Raw genomic sequence first — 20,465 nt, 5'->3', positions numbered from 1 at the left:
GTGTTGATGACCCACAAGTATAGGGGATCTATCGTAGTCCTTTCGATAAGTAAGAGTGTCGAACCCAATGAGGAGCAGAAGGAAATGATAAGCGGTTTTCAGCAAGGTATTCTCTGCAAGTACTGAAATAAGTGGTAACAGATAGTTTTGTGATAAGATAAATGGTAACGAGCAATAAGTAACAAAAGTAAATAAAGTGCTGCAAGGTGGCCCAATCCTTTTTGTAGCAAAGGACAAGCCTGGACAAACTCTTATAATAGGAAAAGCGCTCCCGAGGACACATGGGAATATCGTCAAGCTAGTTTTCATCACGCTCATATGATTCGCGTTCGGTATTTTGATAATTTGATATGTGGGTGGACCGGTGCTTGGGTACTGCCTTTACTTGGACAAGCATCCCACTTATGATTAACCTCTATTGCAAGCATCCGCAACTATAACAAAAGTATTAAGGTAAACCTAACCATAGCATGAAACATATGGATCCAAATCAGCCCCTTACGAAGCAACGCATAAACTAGGGTTTAAGCTTCTGTCACTCTAGCAACCCATCATCTACTTATTACTTCCCAATGCCTTCCTCTAGGCCCAAATAATGGTGAAGTGTTATGTAGTCGACGTTCACATAACACCACTAGAGGTTAGACAACATACATCTTATCAAAATATCGAACGAATACCAAATTCACATGACTACTAATAGCAAGACTTCTCCCTTGTCCTCAGGAACAAACGTAACTACTCACAAAGCATATTCATGTTCATAATCAGAGGGGTAATAATGTGCATATAGGATCTGAACATATGATCTTCCACCAAATAAACCAACTAGCATCAACTACAAGGAGTAATCAACACTACTAGCAACCTACTAGCACCAATCCGGACTTGGAGACAAGAATTGGACACAAGAGATGAACTAGGGTTTGGAGATGAGATGGTGCTGGTGAAGATGTTTATGGAGATTGCCCTCTCCTGATGAGAGGAGCATTGGTGATGACGATGGTGATGATTTCCCCCTCCCGGAGAGAAGTGTCCCCGGCAGAAGATCTCTGCCGGAGCCCTAGATTGGTTCCGCCAAGGTTCCGCCTCGTGGCGGCGGAGTCTCGTCCCGAAAGGTTCTCTTCTATTTTTTCTCATCGAAAGACTTCATATGGGAGAAGATTCCCCACCCTCATGAGCAGGGTGTGGGCCCCCTGGCCTTCATCTTTGGCGACGATTTTTCTTTATTTATTTTAAGGTATTCCGTGGAGTTTCAAGACTTTTGGAGTTTCGCAGAATAGTCCTTCAATATTTGCTCCTTTTCCAGCCCAGAATTCCAGCTGCCGGTATTCTCCCTCTTCATGTAAACCTTGTAAAATAAGAGAGAATAGCCATAAGTATTGTGACATAACGTGAAATAATAGCCCATAATGCAATAAATATTGACATAAAAGCATGATGCCAAATGGACGTATCAACTCCCCCAAGCTTAGACCTCGCTTGTCCTCAAGTGAAAAGCCGATAACAATAAATATGTCCTCATGTTTAGAGGTAGAGGCGTCGATAAAAATAAAATACAGACATGAAGGCATCATGATTATTTCATAACAGCAACATATATAGATTCTGTCATATGATTACTTATGTTCAAGTGATGATCTTTTCACAAAGCCAAAATATAAATCAGAAACCTTATTGGGCACCAAAAATTATAATCTTGGTCATTGAAGCAATTGCAATTTATCATAACATTGGAAAGAGTCTATGTCAGAGCTTAAAAGCAAGCCCACATACTCAACTATCACTTAGACCTTCATAATTGCTAACACTCACGCGATACTTGTGGTTACGGAGTCTTAATCGGACACAGAGAAAGATAGGGGCTTATAGTTTTGCCCCACAACTTTTTACCTCAAGGGTAATGTCAACAATAATAATTCACGCTCCCCCACATCCAATTAGATATATATATCATGTTCTTTCCAACATGCTGAGCTTGCCAAAGGATAAAATGAAACAGGGAAGGTGAAGATCACCATGACTCTTGCATAAGGTAGAGGATAATAATAAAAGATAGGCCCTTCGCAGAGGGAAGCAGAGGTTGTCATGCGCGTTTAGGATTGATGCACAAAATCTTAGTGCAAAAGAACGTCACTTTACATTGCCCCTTGTACGTGAACCTTTATTATGCAGTCTGTCGCTTTTATTGCGTCCACAACAAGTTCGTGCAAAGTTTATTTTCTCCGCACTAATAAATCATGCATATTTAGAGAGCGATTTTTATTGCTTGCACCGATGACAACTTACTTGAAGGATCTTACTCAATCCATAGGTAGATATGGTGGACTCTCATGGCAAAACTGGTTTAAGGGTATTTGGAAGCACAAGTAGTATTTCTACTTAGTGCTGAAGATTGGCTAGCATGAGGGGGAAAGGAAAACTCAACACGGTAGAGGAACCATGACAACATACTTTATCTCAGATATAAGAAAGCATAACTCATTATGTTGTCTTCCTTGTCCAACATCAACTCTTTAGCATGTCATATTTTAATGAGTGCTCCCAATCATAAAAGATGTCAATGATAATATATCTATATGTGAAACCTCTCTTTCCATATTACTTCCTATTAATTGCAATGATGACCAAAGCTATATTTGCCAACTCCCAACAACTTTTAATCATCATACCCTTTCTATGTGAAGTCATTACTTTCAATAAGATCAATATGAACTCTTTGATTCTTTTTATTCTTTTTCTTCTAATCACCCAAGATCATGGCAAAATACTCAAGCCCTTGACTCAACACTAATCTTTATTATATAGCTCACGGACTCGATTACAAAGAAGGATCATAAAGCAAAACTCAAAACTAGATCATGCCATGACTTTATTCTACTAAATCAAGATACTACTAATAGGATCGAACTAAGAAAAACGGTAAAGATAGGAGTTGTGATGGTGATACGATACCAGGGCACCTCCCCCAAGCTTGGCAGTTGCCAAGGGGAGTGCCCATACCCAGATGATTATGTCTCCTTCCTTGTTGTTGGCGGTGGAGGTGTTGATGATGATGCAAGCTTGTCGTCCACCTTCCATGGCATAGGCTCACCATCATAGAAGGATGATCGAGTCTCCGAAATTCTCGAATCTGCAGCCAAACTCATCCTTTTGAATCTATATTCATACTCACAGTTTTGGTTTTGCAGATCATAGATTTGGGCTTGGAGGTGCTCGATCTTCTCATGTAGCTTATAGATGGCTTCCTCGGTCTTCTTGGCATCCGGCTCATAGTTGTTGGTGAACTCCGCGAGCATCTTGTGGGTAGCGTTGATTCCACGCTCCACCATCCCCTGGCACTTGAAAACTTGTTGCTCCATTGCTTCGAGCCTCAACTCCACGCTTCCGGTTCCCTTTGGTCCCTCAACATCGCGGATGTGCAACAACCCATCACGCATCTCAATGGTTTGGGGGTGTCGCAGCACCTCCGCGAGGTAAGGGTTGATAACCTTCTCGAAGAACTTGTCCTTGGAAGCACTTGGGGTCGTCATGATGATCTAGACCTGTCAAAAAATAGCTCGAAACAAGAACAGGGGAGATTTGCGTGATACGAGAGTCAAAACCTTCGGGAGTATATATAATGAATTTTTACCAACCAAAATACGTATCGTGCAAGGAAACGGAGTCTGGAGGGCACACAAGGTGCTCACGAGGTAGGGGGCGCGCCTAGGGGGGTAGGGCGCGCCCTCCACCCTCATGGAGGCCTCGTGTCCTCCCCGGACTGCTACTTATTTTTCTATTTTTCTAAATATTCCAAAACGGAGAAATATTGCCTTAAAAATTGTTTTGGAGTCGGTTTACTTACCGTACCACATACCTATTCCTTTTCGGGGTGTGGAACGTTCTGGAAAGTGTCCCTCATGTACTCCTTCGGGGTTACGGTTTCAATAATATTAGTTTCAACATTTATAGGATTACCTGAGATATAGTGTTTGATTCTTTGACCGTTCACCACCTTCGGATTTGTGCCTGCGAAGTTGTTGATTTTTATGGCACCGGAACAATAGACCTCCTCGATAACGTAAGGACCTTCCCATTTGGAGAGAAGTTTTCCTGCAAAAAATCTTAAACGAGAGTTGTATAGCAATACATAATCACCTACATTAAACTCATGCTTTTGTATCCTTTTGTCATGCCACCTACAGCTTGGCATTTTCATAAGCTTGGATTCTCCATTCATCAAGTGAGCTAATATCAAATAACCTCTTCTCGCCGGCAAGTTTGAAATCATAGTTGAGCTCTTTAATAGCCCAATATGCCTTATGTTCTAGTTCGAGAGGTAAATGACATGCTTTTCCATAAACCATCTTATACGGAGACATACCCATAGGATTTTTATACGCAGTTCTATAGGCCCATAGTGCATCATTCAGTTTCTTGGACCAATTCTTTCTAGACCTATTGACAGTCTTTTGCAAAATTGATTTGAGCTCTCTATTGCTCAATTCTACCTGACCACTAGACTGCGGGTGATATGGAGATGCAATTCTATGATTAACGTCGTATTTAGCAAGCATCTTACGGAAAGCACCATGAATAAAGTGTGAACCACCATCAGTCATTAAGTATCTAGGGACTCCAAACCTTGGAAAAATAACTTCCTTAAGCATTTTAATAGAAGTGTTATGATCAGCACTACTAGTTGGAATAGCTTCTACCCACTTAGTAACGTAATCAACAGCAACTAAAATATGAGTGTAACCATTAGAGGCAGGAAAAGGTCCCATATAATCAAAGCCCCAAACATCAAATGGCTCAATAACAAGTGAATAATTCATAGGCATTTCTTGACGTCTACTGATATTACCAATTCTTTGACATTCATCACAAGACAACTTACGGGCATCCTTGAAGAGAGTAGGCTAATAAAAACCGGATTGCAATACCTTGTGCAGTTCTATCTCCAGCGTGATGTCCTCCATAAGCTTCGGAGTGACACTTGCATAGGATCTGTTCCTGTTCATGCTCAGGTACACAACGTCTAATAACACCATCTACTCCTTTATAAAGATGTGGGTCATCCCAAAAGTAATGTCGCAAGTCATAGAAAAACTTTTTTTTTTGTTGGTATGTGAAGCTAGGCGGTATAAATTTAGCAACAATATAATTAGCATAATCAGCATACCAAGGAATGCTACGAGAAGTACTTATGAATTTAATTGCTCATCAAGAAAGCTATCATCAATAGGTAGTGGGTCATCAAGAACATTCTCTAGCCTAGACAAGTTGTCTGCAACGGGGTTCTCAGCTTCTTTTCTATCAACAATATGTAAATCAAATTCTTGAAGCAAGAGAACCCATCTAATGAGTCTAGGTTTTGCATCTTTCTTTTCCATAAGATATTTAATAGAAGCATGATCTGTATGAATAGTTACTCTAGAATCAACAATATAGGGTCTGAATTTATCACAAGCAAATACAACCGCTAAAAGTTCCTTTTCGGTAGTAGCATAATTTCTTTGAGCATTGTCTAGAGTCTTACTAGCATAATGGATAACATTCAATTTCTTATCAACTCTTTGCCCTAGAACAGCACCTACATCATAATCACTAGCATCACACATAATTTCAAAGGGTAAATTCCAATCAGGTGGCTGAACAACAGGTGCAGAGACTAATGCTTTCTTAAGTATTTCAAATGCTTCTACACAATCATCATCAAAGACAAATGGTACATCTTTTTGTAATAAATTAGTCAGAGGCCGAGAGATTTTTGAGAAGTCCTTAATGAACCTCCTATAAAATCCGGTGTGACCAAGGAAACTTCTTATACCTTTGATGTCCTTGGGACATGGCATCTTTTCAATAGCATCAACCTTGGCTTTATCAACTTCAATACCTCTTTCAGAAACTTTATGCCCCAAGACAATACCTTCATTAACCATAAAGTGGCACTTTTCCCAATTCAAGACAAGATTAGTTTCTTCACATCTCTGCAAAACTCGAGCAAGATTGCTCAAGCAATCATCAAAAGAGGAACCATAGACGGAAAAGTCGTCCATGAAAACCTTACAAATTTTCTCGCAAAAGTCAGAGAATATAGCCATCATGCATCTTTGAAAGGTAGCAGGTGCATTACATAAACCAAAAGGCATACGTCTATAAGCAAAAGTACCAAAAGGGCATGTAAAAGTAGTCTTTGATTGATCTTTAGCCGACACAGGTATTTGAGAAAAACCAGAGTAACCATCTAGAAAGCAATAATGTGTATGCTTGCATAGTCTTTCTAGCATTTGATCAATGAAAGGTAAGGGGTAATGATCTTTCTTAGTAGCCTTATTTAATTTGTGGAAATTAATTACCATCCTATAACCTGTGATAATTCTTTGCGGAATCAATTCATCTTTATCATTAGGGACAACAGTAATACCTCCCTTCTTAGGGACATAATGGACAGGACTTACCCACTGACTATCAGCAACGGGATAAATTATACCTGCCTCCAGAAGCTTGAGTATTTCTTTTCTTACCACTTCTTTCATTTTAGGATTCAAACGACGTTGAGGATCACAAACTGGTTTGGCATCAGCTTCCAGATTTATTTTATGTTGACATAGAGTGGGATTGATGCCCTTAAGATCATCCAGAGTATATCCAATAGCGGCACGATGCTTCTTCAGAGTTTTCAATAATCATTCTTCTTCATGCTCTGAAAGGTTAGCACTAATAATAACAGGATATATTTTCTTTTCATCAAGACAAGCATATTTAAGATTATCAGGCAACAGTTTAAGCTCAAACACGGGATCACCCTTTGGTGGAGGAGGATCCCCTAGGATTTCAACAGGCAAATTGTGTTGTAGAATAGGTTCCTGTTTAAAGAATACTTCATCTATTTCCCTTCTTTCATTCATGAACATATCATTTTCATGGTCTAGCAAATAGTGTTCTAAAGGATCACTAGGAGGTACAGCAATAGAAGCAAGACCAATAATTTCATCCTTACTAGTCAATTCTTCCTCACGATGTTGTTTACTAAATTTAGAGAAATTAAACTCATGAACCATATCATCCAAGCGAACAGTAACAACATTCTTTTTGCAATCTATCGTGGCATTAACGGTACGCAAGAAGGGTCTACCAAATATAATGGGACAAAAGCTATCTTGTGGAGAACCAAGAACAAGAAAATCAGCGCGATATTTGGGTTTCCCACACAAGACTTCAACATCTCTAACAATTCCCATTGGAGATATAGTATCTCTATTGGCAAGTTTAATTGTAACATCAATATCTTCTAACTCAGCAGGTGCAATCTCATGCATAATTTCTTTGTATAAGCCAATGGGTATAACACTAGCACTAGCACCCATATCACACAAGCCATGATAACAATGATCTCCTATTTTAACAGAAATAACAGGCACGCCTACCACAGACCTATGTTTATCTCTATCACAGGGTTTAGCAATTCTAGCAGTTTCACTAGTGAATTGAATAACATGCCCATCAATATTATCAGACAAGAGATCTTTAACAATAGCAATATTGGGTTCTACTTTGACTTTCTCAGGAGGTGTATAAGTCCTAGTATTGCTTTTACGAACAACAGTTGAAGCTTTAGCATGATCCTTCATTCTGACAGGGAAAAGAGGTTTCTCAACATAAGAAGTAGGAACAATAGGATCATTATAAGTGGCAATCTTTTCTTCAACTTTAATAGGTGCAGCTACTTTTACTTCTATGGGAGGATGATATTTTAAACCACTTCTCCTTGGGGAGATCAACATAAGTAGCAAAAGATTCACAGAAAGAAGCTACTATCTCAGAGTCAAGTTCATATTTAGTGCTAAACTTACGGAAAATATCGGTATCCATAAAAGATTTAACACAATCAAACTTAGGTGTCATACCTGACTCCTTACCTTCGTCGAGGTCCCAATCTTCAGAGTTGCGTTTAATTCTATCCAATAAATTCCATCCAAATTCAATAGACTTCATCATAAAAGAGCCAGCACAAGAAGTATCGAGCATGGTGCGATTATTATCAGAAAACCGAGCATAAAAATTCTGGAGAATTGTCAATTTTTGAGAGCTCATGATTGGGGCATGAATATAACATTGATTTAAGCCTTCCCCAAGCTTGAGCGATGCTTTCTCCTTTGCGAGGTCAAAAATTATATATATAATTGCGATCACGATGAACAAGATGCATAGGGTAATACTTTTGATGAAATTCCAATTTCAATCTTTCATAGTTCCATGATCTCGTATCATCACATAGCCTATACCATGTCAATGCGTCTCCCTCCAAAGATAAAAGGAAAGCCTTCCTCTTAACGGCATCATCGGGTACACCTGCAAGCTTAAATAGTCCACATATGTCATCCACAAAGCGTAGATGTTCGTCAGGATGCTTTGTTCCATCTCCTGCGAAAGTGTTAGCTAGCAGTTTTTCCATCATACCCGAAGGAATCTAAAAAGCAGTTTCATCTTCAATAGATTCGGTAGGTTCAGTAGGTTGAGGAGCAACTCTTGGCTCAACTGGAAGGGGTGAAGATACCCCAAACAAGCCCCTCAAGCAATTACTTTCCATGGTAACAAGTGACAGAAAATTTCAGCACACTAAATAAATTTTTCCTTACCAAATTCCACCTACCAAAGGCGCTTCACTCCCCGGCAACGGTGCCAGAAAAGAGTCTTGATGACCCACAAGTATAGCGGATCTATCATAGTCCTTTCGATAAGTAAGAGTGTCGAACGCAACGAGGAGCAGAAGGAAATGATAAGCGGTTTTCAGCAAGGTATTCTTTGCAAGTACTGAAATAAGTGGTAACAGATAGTTTTGTGATAAGATAAATGGTAACGAGCAACAAGTAACAAAAGTAAATAAAGTGCAGCAAGGTGGCCCAATCCTTTTTGTAGCAAAGGACAAGCCTGGACAAACTCTTATAATAGGAAAAGCGCTCCCGAGGACACATGGGAATATCGTCAAGCTAGTTTTCATCATGCTCATATGATTCGCGTTCGGTACTTTGATAATTTGATATGTGGGTGGACCGGTGCTTGGGTACTGCCCTTACTTGGACAAGCATCCGCAACTACAACAAAAGTATTAAGATAAACCTAACCATAGCATGAAACATATGGATCCAAATCAGCCCCTTACGAAGCAACGCATAAACTAGGGTTTAAGCTTCTGTCACTCTAGCAACCCATCATCTACTAATTACTTCCCAATGACTTCCTCTAGGCCCAAATAATGGTGAAGTGTTATGTAGTCGATGTTCACATAACACCACTAGAGGTTAGACAACATACATCTTATCAAAATATCGAACGAATACCAAATTCACATGACTACTAATAGCAAGACTTCTCCCTTGTCCTCAGGAACAAACGTAACTACTCACAAAGCATATTCATGTTCATAATCAGAGGGGTAATGATGTGCATATAGGATCTGAACATATGATCTTTCACCAAATAAACCAACTAGCATCAACTACAAGGAGTAATCAACACTAGTAGCAACCTACTAGCACCAATCCGGACTTGGAGACAAGAATTGGACACAAGAGATGAACTAGGGTTTGGAGATGAGATGGTGCTGGTGAAGATGTTGATGGAGATTGCCTTCTCCCGATGAGAGGAGCGTTGGTGATGACGATGGTGATGATTTCCCCCTCCCGGAGGGAAGTGTCCCCGGCAGAATAGCTCTGCCGGAGCCCTAGATTGGTTCTGCCAAGGTTCCGCCTCGTGGCGGCGGAGTCTCGTCCCGAAAGGTTCTCTTCTATTTTTTCTCATCGAAAGACTTCATATGGGAGAAGATGGGCGTCGGAGAGCCACCAGGGGGCCCACGAGGTAGGGGGGCGCGCCCCCCACCCTCGTGAGCAGGGTGTGGGCCCCCTGGCCTTCATCTTTGGCGATGATTTTTTTTAATTTATTTTAAGGTATTCCGTGGAGTTTCAGGACTTTTGGAGTTGCGCAGAATAGTCCTTCAATATTTGCTCCTTTTCCAGCCCATAATCCAAGCTGCCGGCATTCTCCCTCTTCATGTAAACCTTGTAAAATAAGAGAGAATAGCCATAAATATTGTGACATAACGTGAAATAACAGCCCATAATGCAATAAATATTGACATAAAAGCATGATGCAAAATGGACGTATCAGGTGTCCGTTGCAACCAACAAGCGGTGCTACGAGCCGTTCGGCCAGAATTAGCAAGACAATGCGAGACCATGTTCTGTGATCTCGGGATCTTCACTGGTTTAAACTCCCTCTGCAGCATGTAGTTCTTGATCTCCCTGACCAATTGACCATTGGGTGATTTATCAAGGGAGGCATCAGTCATATAAGAAAGGGTCACCATGAGTCTGTTGTACTAAGACCGGAAGGTTAGACCATTCGATAGCCATAGACATTCCTACCTTAATAGCTTGAATTTTTGCCTCGAGAGCATTGTTACAGTAGAACAATAGTTGACATGATATTCACATTTATTTAGTTGTAGGTATGTGTGTTTATTTTTATTATTCTATCGTGATATGCACATTTTTTTAGGTCACTAATGTCTGGTATAATCAATTTTATAAGCATCTTATATTAATTAACCAACATTCGTACAATCATTTTCTCAACAAGTTCCACCACTCTCCACACATGGAGGAACCTTGCCATACACAACACCTTTAAAATTTGGTCCATTAGCCGGCTCTGGTATGGGAGCGGTGACAGCGGCGCGTCGGCGGCTTGTTCTGGCGGCGGCAATGGTGGTTCGGTGGTCGATGGACATCGATGTAATTTTTATTATGTTTGAGGTGGTTTGTACTTCCCGTGAATCTTTATAATAGATCTGATTCTTTTCGCAAAGAAAAAAGAGATTTGGTCCATTAGGAAAATTTTCAAAGAATTTCAGTGTTACTGAATGATTTGGTCCACTAGAACCTTTATAAGATATTTCTCATTGATTTATTTGCACTCTATTTTGGAGTACCTGCCCTAGTGAACCATTAAAAGAATTTGGAGTATGAACAAAACATGCTTTGTGAATTGTGATGGACCCTACCCTAGTGACTTCGCCACTAAGAAATTCTACAACAGAAGGAAGTTGGTTTGGTGTTAAACCCTAAAAGCGATGGGCCTGGAAGGATTAAATAAAAATGGCCTTTTGCCTGCTTTGCTTTTGTATCACATCCACTGTAAGTATGTGATTCTATTTCTCTAGAGCACTTACAGTCAACTACAAGGGCAGTGGAATATGGGCTTTAGCCGCTTGTGTAATGCATGCATGCGCTAAACACGGCTTGGTTAAACGTGATAGCAAAAGATTTCCAGAGCAGATGCATGGTTTTCGCATGGACAAATCTCAAGAATATATACCTACACTATGCAGTTTAGTCAGGCCAGACCTTGTGCGTGTTAAAATAAACAATCTAATCAACTAAGAGATGTATTTCCAAATGTAGTTTGATGCAAAAGTACTAGACTGGACTATGTCAACTTTGTCCTAGCCCTAGTACGACACGCTATCAGCTCTAACTCCAGTAAGATTTCAACAAGAACTTCAAGTTTTGCAATTTAGGAGTGAAACTAAGATTGGGGTGTATTCAACTAACTAGTTAATACTTAGGCCTCCTTTGGTTTGGAGGAATATCGTAGGAATTCTATAGGATAGGATTTTTGTAGGAATTTTTCCTTTAGACCCCCTTGGTTCATAGGAATGAATTCCTATTCCTACATAGGATTGGTTCATATCGTCCACACTTTAAGGCCTTCTTTGGTTCATAAGATAGGAATGTTACAGGAATAAGAAAATCATAGGAAGTGAGATGATATATTCTTTTTGGAAATGAAGACATGCCCCCGGCCTCTACATCATGATGATGCATGCGGCCATCTTATTAACAATCCAAAATCGTCATAAAACTCTTACAGCTCACAAAACGGAGCAGAATAAAGTATCGAAAAAAAGAAAAAATACATGTGAACCATGTCAACCGGCACAATGAAGATAAAAAGGATAAGCTCTCTAGACTCCTATCCTGTTATGCGAGCGCCATCCGAACCGGTTGAAGATAACCCGAGCTACCATCTCCCATTGGTTGCACCCAGTCCAAAGGCTCCCACATGCAACTCAATTCTTATAGAGAAAGAGATGTCATTTGATGCATAGGATAGGAATTTTTTCATTGAGTCTTTGCTAATGTTTTTTCTCTCCTAAATGCGAAGGATTGATTCCTATCCTACATAGGAATAGGAATTCATTCCTACAAACCAAAGGGCTTCAAAGGAAATTTTCCTTTGCAAATCCTATCATATAGAAATCCTATAAAATTTCTACAAACCAAAGGAGGCCTAAGGAAAATTAAGTTAGAATTAGGGAGGTTTCTGCCTCTTTGAGCCGTGATCAGTTGATAATGATTCATAGAAAGGAAGAAAAAAGGTACCTCCAAGAACAAAAGATGCCAAATCCGTCGGGCACATGCAAGACACGTATAGACATTCTAGTGGTTTGGCAAAGGTGGTGCACACTACTGCAAAGCCCAGCACTGAGCTTCCTCCTTCCTTATCCCAGATGATTAAGAAACCGAAAGGTCATCCGGCATGTAGGACAACTGCATTACTTTGTATTATTGCAATTGCAACTTGGCAAGGCTTTATATATTGGAAAGAAGGCTTAACCTTTTTGTGAATGATTGTGAGTATGCATCACTTTATCCTAACAAAGTTGTAGTGCTCTTTTGTGTTCTGAAACCTCCAGCACGTGTGTACTGGCGAATGGAATCGTCTTCCGGATTGCGTATTTCTGTAAGCTAAACACAGAAATTTTGATCCCGCCGAGTATCTCTTTTGTTATGCGCTATGCAAGCATGCATCTTCCATGTGATTGGCAGAAGTAATCATCAGTTCTCAGAGGAAAAAAGAAAGGTAAATGATGTTAGCAGAGAGCAATGGAAGGCAAGTTTTACAAGAAACAACATCAAACAAGCAGAACATTTGATTTCATTCATGCCAAATCTCCGCCGACTATCGTTGCATCAACAGAATTTTACACTTGGATTCAGACATAAGCCCTGAGCATCATGACACATATGCACATCCGGTGCATGATGAACATTATTGATGTGGTGTTTACAACAACAGGCCAATTACGCCCACCATCAACATACATGGGTTGCTGCCAAAACAGTTCTTCAGACTTGATACAACAAACAGGCAGAGAATCGCAGGGCTGATGATTTCGTTACAGAGGGATCCACTGATTCTTTCCCTTTTTTTTCCCTTTCGATAACACGCAGGAGAGATCCACCTGTTCTTTTCAGCCATGGTACAGAATAATTCCTTACTCCTGCTCTGGCTGCGCTGATGGGACGAGCGGCTGATGTTCATCAGCACCACTTGATATTCTGTCCATGCCACACAACTCGGGGGATTTTATAAGCACAAATGGTGATTTGTGTAGAGCAGCGAAGGCCTTGTTTCCTTCACCGTTGCTCCCTAAACAAATGGTATCACCCCGCCCGTGCCAGACACCACACTGGACATTATTCATCTCTAAAGTTCTCGCCTCCTGCTTATTCAAAATGACAACTGTGAGGCTAATATATCCATAATTAACAAATTAGTGAAATTCTGGTTCCAAGGGGGTCTGAATGTATATAACCTGGCACAGGGTACAACAAGGACATATCAGATGGAGAACACAGTCATCTAGACTGCCATCAGTCCCCTGAAATCACACAAAAGGGTCAATGAGATGTCTTACTCTCCCCCATCATTCCTGAATTAAAGGACATATACTAATATCTATTCAAAAGTTGGCAAAATAGTCATCACATACAAACTGGCAAGGGTATACCGAGCTACCAATATTAACTCAAAACAAGTTTCAGTTATTGTTCATTCAATTAAAGCCACAGATTTGAATTAACTGTGAATCAAGAGAAGACAGGTACCACAGCCAAATGCATTAAGTACTAGTGCACTGGTAAGCTGTAATCTGTTTGAATACTTTATTTGAAAACACTAATTCAGAAATACTTACCCGGATATTGAACTGTTTCCTGATTCTTCTTCGGAAGTAACCGGTGTAGATTGCTATCAAGAGAACAGAACCAAGTCCCATATAGAGATATACATGATGCCTTGTTACGGAAAAGGCAACTAAGCTGACCAGAACAGCAACTAATGAAATGAAGTAAGCCATTGCCTGAAATAGTTTCATATTGTATCAGAGGAGTGAATAAGAGTTCTTAAAAAGAACATAAGCTTAACAACACAGCTCAAGTAAACCAATGGTAAAACTGAAAATGTAAGATTCCAATGGGAACAAGAGTATGTTGCAGCATACAACAATGGTTCTAATAATTCTAAAAAGACTTCGCAACAGGGAAGGACGACAGAAAAAACACAAATTTAGCAGCACGTATTGACAGACATGGAGGGTAAAGCACATTTGGTTGATAGCCACATCCTGCCAAATTTTGCCACAGATGAGAGAACTGTTTGTGACTACATAAACTCACTCTTGCGAAACCTTACCAAAATACGTGACAACTAATTTGTTTGGCACACTTTGTGTGACTTGTTATGGCAAGTCAAATTCTTGTAGGCTTCGACCTGGTCAACATGAATGACCCTGCCCTTTTTTGTGAGCTTGCGCATACCCTAAAGGATAAGTTCTAGTAATATGATTTCTAGTTATATTATATGTTGGAGGGAATGAGACTGCACGTTATACTTGCGGGAGGGTTGACTTGCCAATGTGAACAGGGCAGGATGTCCTTCACGTTGACCAGGTCTAAGACCAAAAGAATACAGAATTATCCAAGCAAATCCTTTTCACATTGGCAAGTCAAACATCCTATGCATTATCTTCTCCGTTGTATAACTAGTCAGAAGACAGCTTTGCTATTTTTGTCTAAACAACTTAAATGGAAGTAATCATTCATTTCAACAAATTTAGCAAGAGACAATCCTCTAGCATTACGAGGAATTTAGAGTAAATAGAGAAAAATCACATACATACTTAAGAAGTTAAGATGTTACTTTTCAGGGCAAATATATTTGTAATGGTCTACTGAACTCTAATAGGTTGACCTACAAGAAATTCTGCATTTGGTACTGGAATAAAGAGCCTACCACAACCAAACGGTTTCCTACTTCCTACCAACAGCAGCATGATAAACTAACCTCAACTGGTTTTGCGTGATCTACACAGTAACGTGACTAGATTTTTGGCACAGAAAAATGACAAGCAAGAAATGGACGAGACATGGCCATAAGTTGCTCAGGGTATTATCTGTACCTGAAGGAAGCAAGATCCGAGATTGGCTCTCCGCATGTTCTTGCCAAACCTATAGCATGGGCAACTGCAAGTAGTTGCAAGCAAACAAGAACGTTAAAACGAAGAAACCCAAAAGTTTAATCGCAGTTGCACATTAAAATATGTTGTGCAGCAGAGGAAAATGGAATCTTTTTCAGAGACAGTTAAAATGGAACAAAGGCAGAAGGGGGGAAGACCTCACGTTGGGGAATGTTCCCTACTAATAACTTATCTTAAACATGTTGATTTTTCTTTCATGATTCAAGCTAGGAAATACTTTTGGGTACTCGAATTAACCAACCTAAAAGCAAAGAGAGAAACTAAACCTCGAGTAAAATTCTATCACTTGTCATTCGCGAGTCTTCATTGAAGATGAAGTATTCTCTAAGGACAGCTAGCACACTAATTAGCGAAAGACCTTTATTTGGCGAATGCCTTTCTTCTTCCACGATTGTACTCCAGCTAGGAAGAAGTAACAAATGATGAGACTATCGCTAAATTAGATACCACTGATGGCATTTCAAGCAGTATCCATATTTTTTTTCGAAAGGGGAAAACCCCGGTCTATGCATCATGAATTCATGGCGACGATGCACACAGCCAAAACAAGCAGTATTCATGCGAGACAGAGTAGTAAGAAGTATTCCATATGGAGTTGGCATAAAGACGACAGCAGCGCAGTTTATGCCCAAATCCGCACAAAATCAATATGGAAAGATTGAGCTAAACTGCTAGTACGTAGTAGAATCTGCAAGCTTTCCCGTGGCAACCACCGAAAACAGGTCCTTCCGAACCAACCAATAGAGGTTTGATGAATGAAAGCAGCGGCCAAGAGTTAGCTCCACCTACCAGGCGGCCTCGAGCGCGATTCGCCGGTCCTCCAAGCAATCAATCACGACGTCCCCCTCCCACATCCTCTGCACCCCTCCTCCGCCGGCGCTCTCGGCGCCGCCCGAGCACGCCGCCACCGCCTCCATGCCGGCGCCCTTCCTCCTCTCCGCCGACATGGCCACGGACGCGCAGAGCATGTCGAAGTCCAGCACCGCCATCGCCTCCTCCTCCTCCTCCTCCTCCGGGCGGCTCCTTGGCGCCGTGGACGCCTCCTCCGCCGCCGCGGCCATGGACGGAGCCTCCCTCGCTCGCTCTCCCTCCCTCCCTCTTCCTGTCCTGAAGTTTTTGTTTCGTACTATTGCGTTGCTACTACTTGGTCCCGTAACGCGGTGGGTTTTTAACGTCTTATTAATAAGCGCCTCCGATTGGGAGAGAGAGAGGGGGGAAAAGGGCATCTCCGATTGGGATTTGGGAGAACACCCACCTGTTCGCACTCGCTTCGGTGGCCGAATTCCCCACGGTGAGGTGGGTCCAGCGGGGCCCAGCTGTCAAGAGGTCCCACGCGCCAGCGGGGGATGCCGGGGAACACGTGGGTGCCGGGAGGACGAGGCGCCCGAATTACCGAAGGTTAAATCGGGCAATTAGCCGCGTGGCTGCTAATAATAACGTAACGCGCGTGGTCTGGGGTGGCGGTGGTTGGACTTTGGATTGGGCCGCCGCCCGCGGCGCCTGCTCCGAAGTCCAGACTGGACGCGGGTCCGCCTGTCAGTCAGGCGTTCTGTCTCCTTTCGCTTATCCGGTTTTCTCTTCCGAGAAAGGGCGTGCCGCTTCGGGGCACCTCAAAACGTGCACCTCAAATTTTGCAGCCCCGAGGGGACAGGTACTGTACTGCTGACGCTCAACTTGGCGGGCAATCATTTGGGTTTTTTTGAGGGCAACGGCATCATGCTCTGCTTGCGTATATGCAGGCGCACAAATCAGTTGCTCGGCCAAACCCAAACAGAATGGCCGTTCTCTTTCGTTCTCCCATTGAACGCGTATAGTTGGAAACAATTTTCGTTTCTCTCTCAGTCTCACGTGATAAATATGGACATCTATATCATGCGAAGGAAGGATCGTACGTTTTCTTTTGTTGACATAAGGTTTTTTAGCTCGTGGCGATTCACGGTCTTCTGCTAGTTTTGTACGTGACCCAAAGCCGTTCCTAGGGCACATTCTTCACAGCCATAGGGAGAGAAAACTAGAACCTTCAAAGTTATTGAATACTTTGAAAACTTGTCGTTGAGCGATAATCCATTTCTGAGCCAAGGCTCATCTGCACCCACGCTGAAGAAAAAAATCAAAATAAATACTAGGAAAATTCTAAAATTCCAAAAAAAATGCATCGTAAATAATTTGATGTATGAGGTCCCCTCTAATTTTCAAGTCATTTCGACACCTGAGCACTCTCAGCAAAAAAGACAAATCATGTCGGCAAAAAAGGATAATTTCAGACCAAAAAAGTGGAGCGGACCTCAGATGTCGAAATGATCTGAAAATTGGAGTGGACCTCACGCAATAAATTTTCTACCATGAAAAAATGGATTTTTTTTTTGAAGTTTTGTAATTTTCTTTTCTGACCGGGTGCAGATGTGCCTGGGCACCGAAACACCGCACTCGTCGTAGAGCAGCTGCAAACTGTGAGCATTTAATCAAGCTATGATCATGTGTGTCACATATAAAAAAGCAAGATAAAAATGTTTGAATTTTGGCAGGTTTTACATTAACTTTTTTTTTTTACAAATTTATGAACTTTGCAAGTTATCATTTCATCACTTATCTCTGCTACTTAAAAAGAACGTAATGTTCTCATTTCACCTTTCTTCTCACCGCCCCTTCGTCCAACATTCTATGTATATGATAATCAATCACCTTAATTTACTTATCTTCTGAACCAATTCCACTTTAATTTACTTACCAAACTTCTACTCAAAATACAGATTTTCTTACCAAACTTTTAATCAAAATACAAGGTAATTCACGGGCAGAATTTGCTGAACATTTATTTACACAATCGCATTATTATTGATAGATAAATCATAAGCTAATGTACTAGAATATTTATATCTCGTTGCAACGCACAGGCATTGTTCTAGTAAACTCTAAACTGTAAAATCAGTACCTAGAGCCAAGCTAAGATTTCGACTAGTAAGCAGAGTGTTACGATGATGATTTCATAGTTCAATTCACGCCAACGTACATATTTAAGTTTTTGGAACATTTAGTACTTCCTCTGTGTTTATTTCCTCCGCATATTAGGTTTGTCTAAAGCCAAACTTTATATATACTTTCAACAAGTTTGTAGAAAAATATATTAATATAGACACCACCAAATATATATCATTGGATTCATCATTGCATATATTTTCATTCATATAAATTTATTACTGTAAATGTTCATATTGTTTTCTACAAACTTGGTCAAACTTTATAAAGTTTGACTTCAGTCGAAGTAATATAAGGAGTAAATAAAAATGAAGGGAGCATATCTTAAACGGTATCTCCAGAATAACAATAAGTTAGGTCGAATCATTTCATGTTGTTTATGCAAGTCATTGTTTGGACCTTATACCAATACAAGTAGGTTGGTTGAGCAGTTTGCATCTAATCTGGAATGTATGGCACCCTCCGAATCATATTAGATGGTAGTACCAGTCAGTTGTTATACCTTAATTATACTCCCAACAAAGACATTACTATAGAAGAATGATAATAGAAGTGAACCCGGCCGGTTCCACCCAGCCGATTCTAAGATTAGAGCAACCAATATGTATCATATACTCTCTCTGTCTTAAAATATACTTCCTTCATCTGAAAATACTTGTAATTTATTTTGATGACAAGTATTTTTGGACGGAGGGAGTAAGGGAGTAAGGCCATCTCCATCGCGCGACCCCAAATTGTCCGGGTCTATCCGTTTGGGTCTAAACGGACAAATGAAGCGGCCCACCGCGCAACCCCATCCATAAAAAGATGTCCGCTTCTAGTCCGCTTTGCCCCATCCCGAGCCCAAATTTGATCGGCCTTTACGGTCGAGCGGACATCGAGCAGACGCTTCTCGTCCGCCCCGTCCGCGCCTGGACCCACTGGTCAGCCACACAGGCCTCCCACCGGTCTCTCTCTCCCTTTTTCTCTCCTCTCTCCTCGTCACACCAGCTGCAGCAGAGGCGGCTCCTCGGCAAAACGCGGCAGGGGGCGCGGCGGCGCGGCACGGGCGCGCTGGCGGGCGTGGCCCCGACGAGACACCGAGGCGACGCGAGACGCGGCTTGGGCGAGGCGCGGCCGGTGGCGCGGGGTGCCGGCTCGCCGCGGCCCGGGCGGGGCAGGGCGCGCGCGGGCGCGGCCGGGCTCGCCGCGGCCTGGGCAGAGCGGGGCGCGCGGGGGCGCGGCCGGGCTCGCCGCGGCCTGGGCCGGGCTGGGCGCGGCCTGGGCGGGGCGGGGCGCGGCCGGGCGTGCCGCGACCGAGGCAGGCGAGGCGCGCGCGGGCGCGGCCGGGCACTGCTGCCGGCACGGCCGTGGGAGGCGACGCGGGCCGGCGATGCGAGCTCGACCACGGCGGGGCGCGGCTCGTCACAGCCTCGTCCACTGCACCGGCATGGCGAGAGCACGAGCTCGCGGGGCGGGAAGGCGCGTGCGTGGGCGTGTGGCCGAGGCGGACGCGAGGCGGACAGTTTGGGGTAAAGTCGCCGCGGTGGGCGCCTCGACCAAGAGCCGGACATGCGTGTCCGTTTTAGTCCCCATTGCCATCTCAAACGGACAAAAAACGGTCGAAACGGACGTCCGTTTGGGGTCTTGCAGTGGAGTTGGCCTAAGATGTTATTGTATCTTGGGATATAATTATGTCTTATATTTTGAGAGTAGTTTAAGTGCAGACAGTACGGAGAGTTAGAAGCTTTTGCACACAGCCACACAAAGTACCACATGATCGGGAGCAATCAAATTAGTATTAGAAGCGACGTACATACCCAGGCGTTTTGGTTAAGCCTTTTCATCCACATATATATATATATATATATACTGTATAATATAATACAGTATATATTTTTTGACACAATACTGTAATAATATATAATACAGTATATTTTTTTTGAGACAATACTGTAATAATATAATAGTATTGCCTACACTCACACGACAAGCGGGTGCGGGCCGGTGAGGCAAAGGATGCCGTGCCGCCGCAAGGTGGTGTGGGCGGAAAGGGAAGGCGGCGTCCACCGAGCCTCCGGCTGCGTTGCGCACCATTCGTAGTGGAGCAGCAAGTGGGTGCGTTAGCGCAGCTGGTTGC

The 20,465-nt window shown here is 42.2% G+C and overlaps 1 protein-coding gene across 1 annotated transcript; it reads right to left on the bottom strand.

Annotated features, from left to right (window-relative positions):
- Positions 1–12,967: 12,967 nt before the first annotated feature.
- Positions 12,968–16,492, bottom strand: LOC119363361. The gene is made up of 5 exons (XM_037628699.1): positions 16,160–16,492; positions 15,293–15,356; positions 14,030–14,194; positions 13,649–13,714; positions 12,968–13,555 (listed from the first exon to the last, which is right to left on the bottom strand). Exons 1-5 carry the CDS (start codon positions 16,429–16,431, stop codon positions 13,328–13,330), a joined length of 795 nt encoding a protein of 264 aa, XP_037484596.1. The 5' UTR covers positions 16,432–16,492; the 3' UTR covers positions 12,968–13,327.
- Positions 16,493–20,465: the final 3,973 nt, after the last annotated feature.

This window comes from Triticum dicoccoides, chromosome 2B (assembly GCF_002162155.2).
Source record: "Triticum dicoccoides isolate Atlit2015 ecotype Zavitan chromosome 2B, WEW_v2.0, whole genome shotgun sequence".
Lineage (NCBI taxonomy): Eukaryota > Viridiplantae > Streptophyta > Magnoliopsida > Poales > Poaceae > Triticum > Triticum dicoccoides.
Note: the sequence above shows the minus strand (reverse complement) of the source record. Positions and strands in the feature narration are given on the sequence as shown.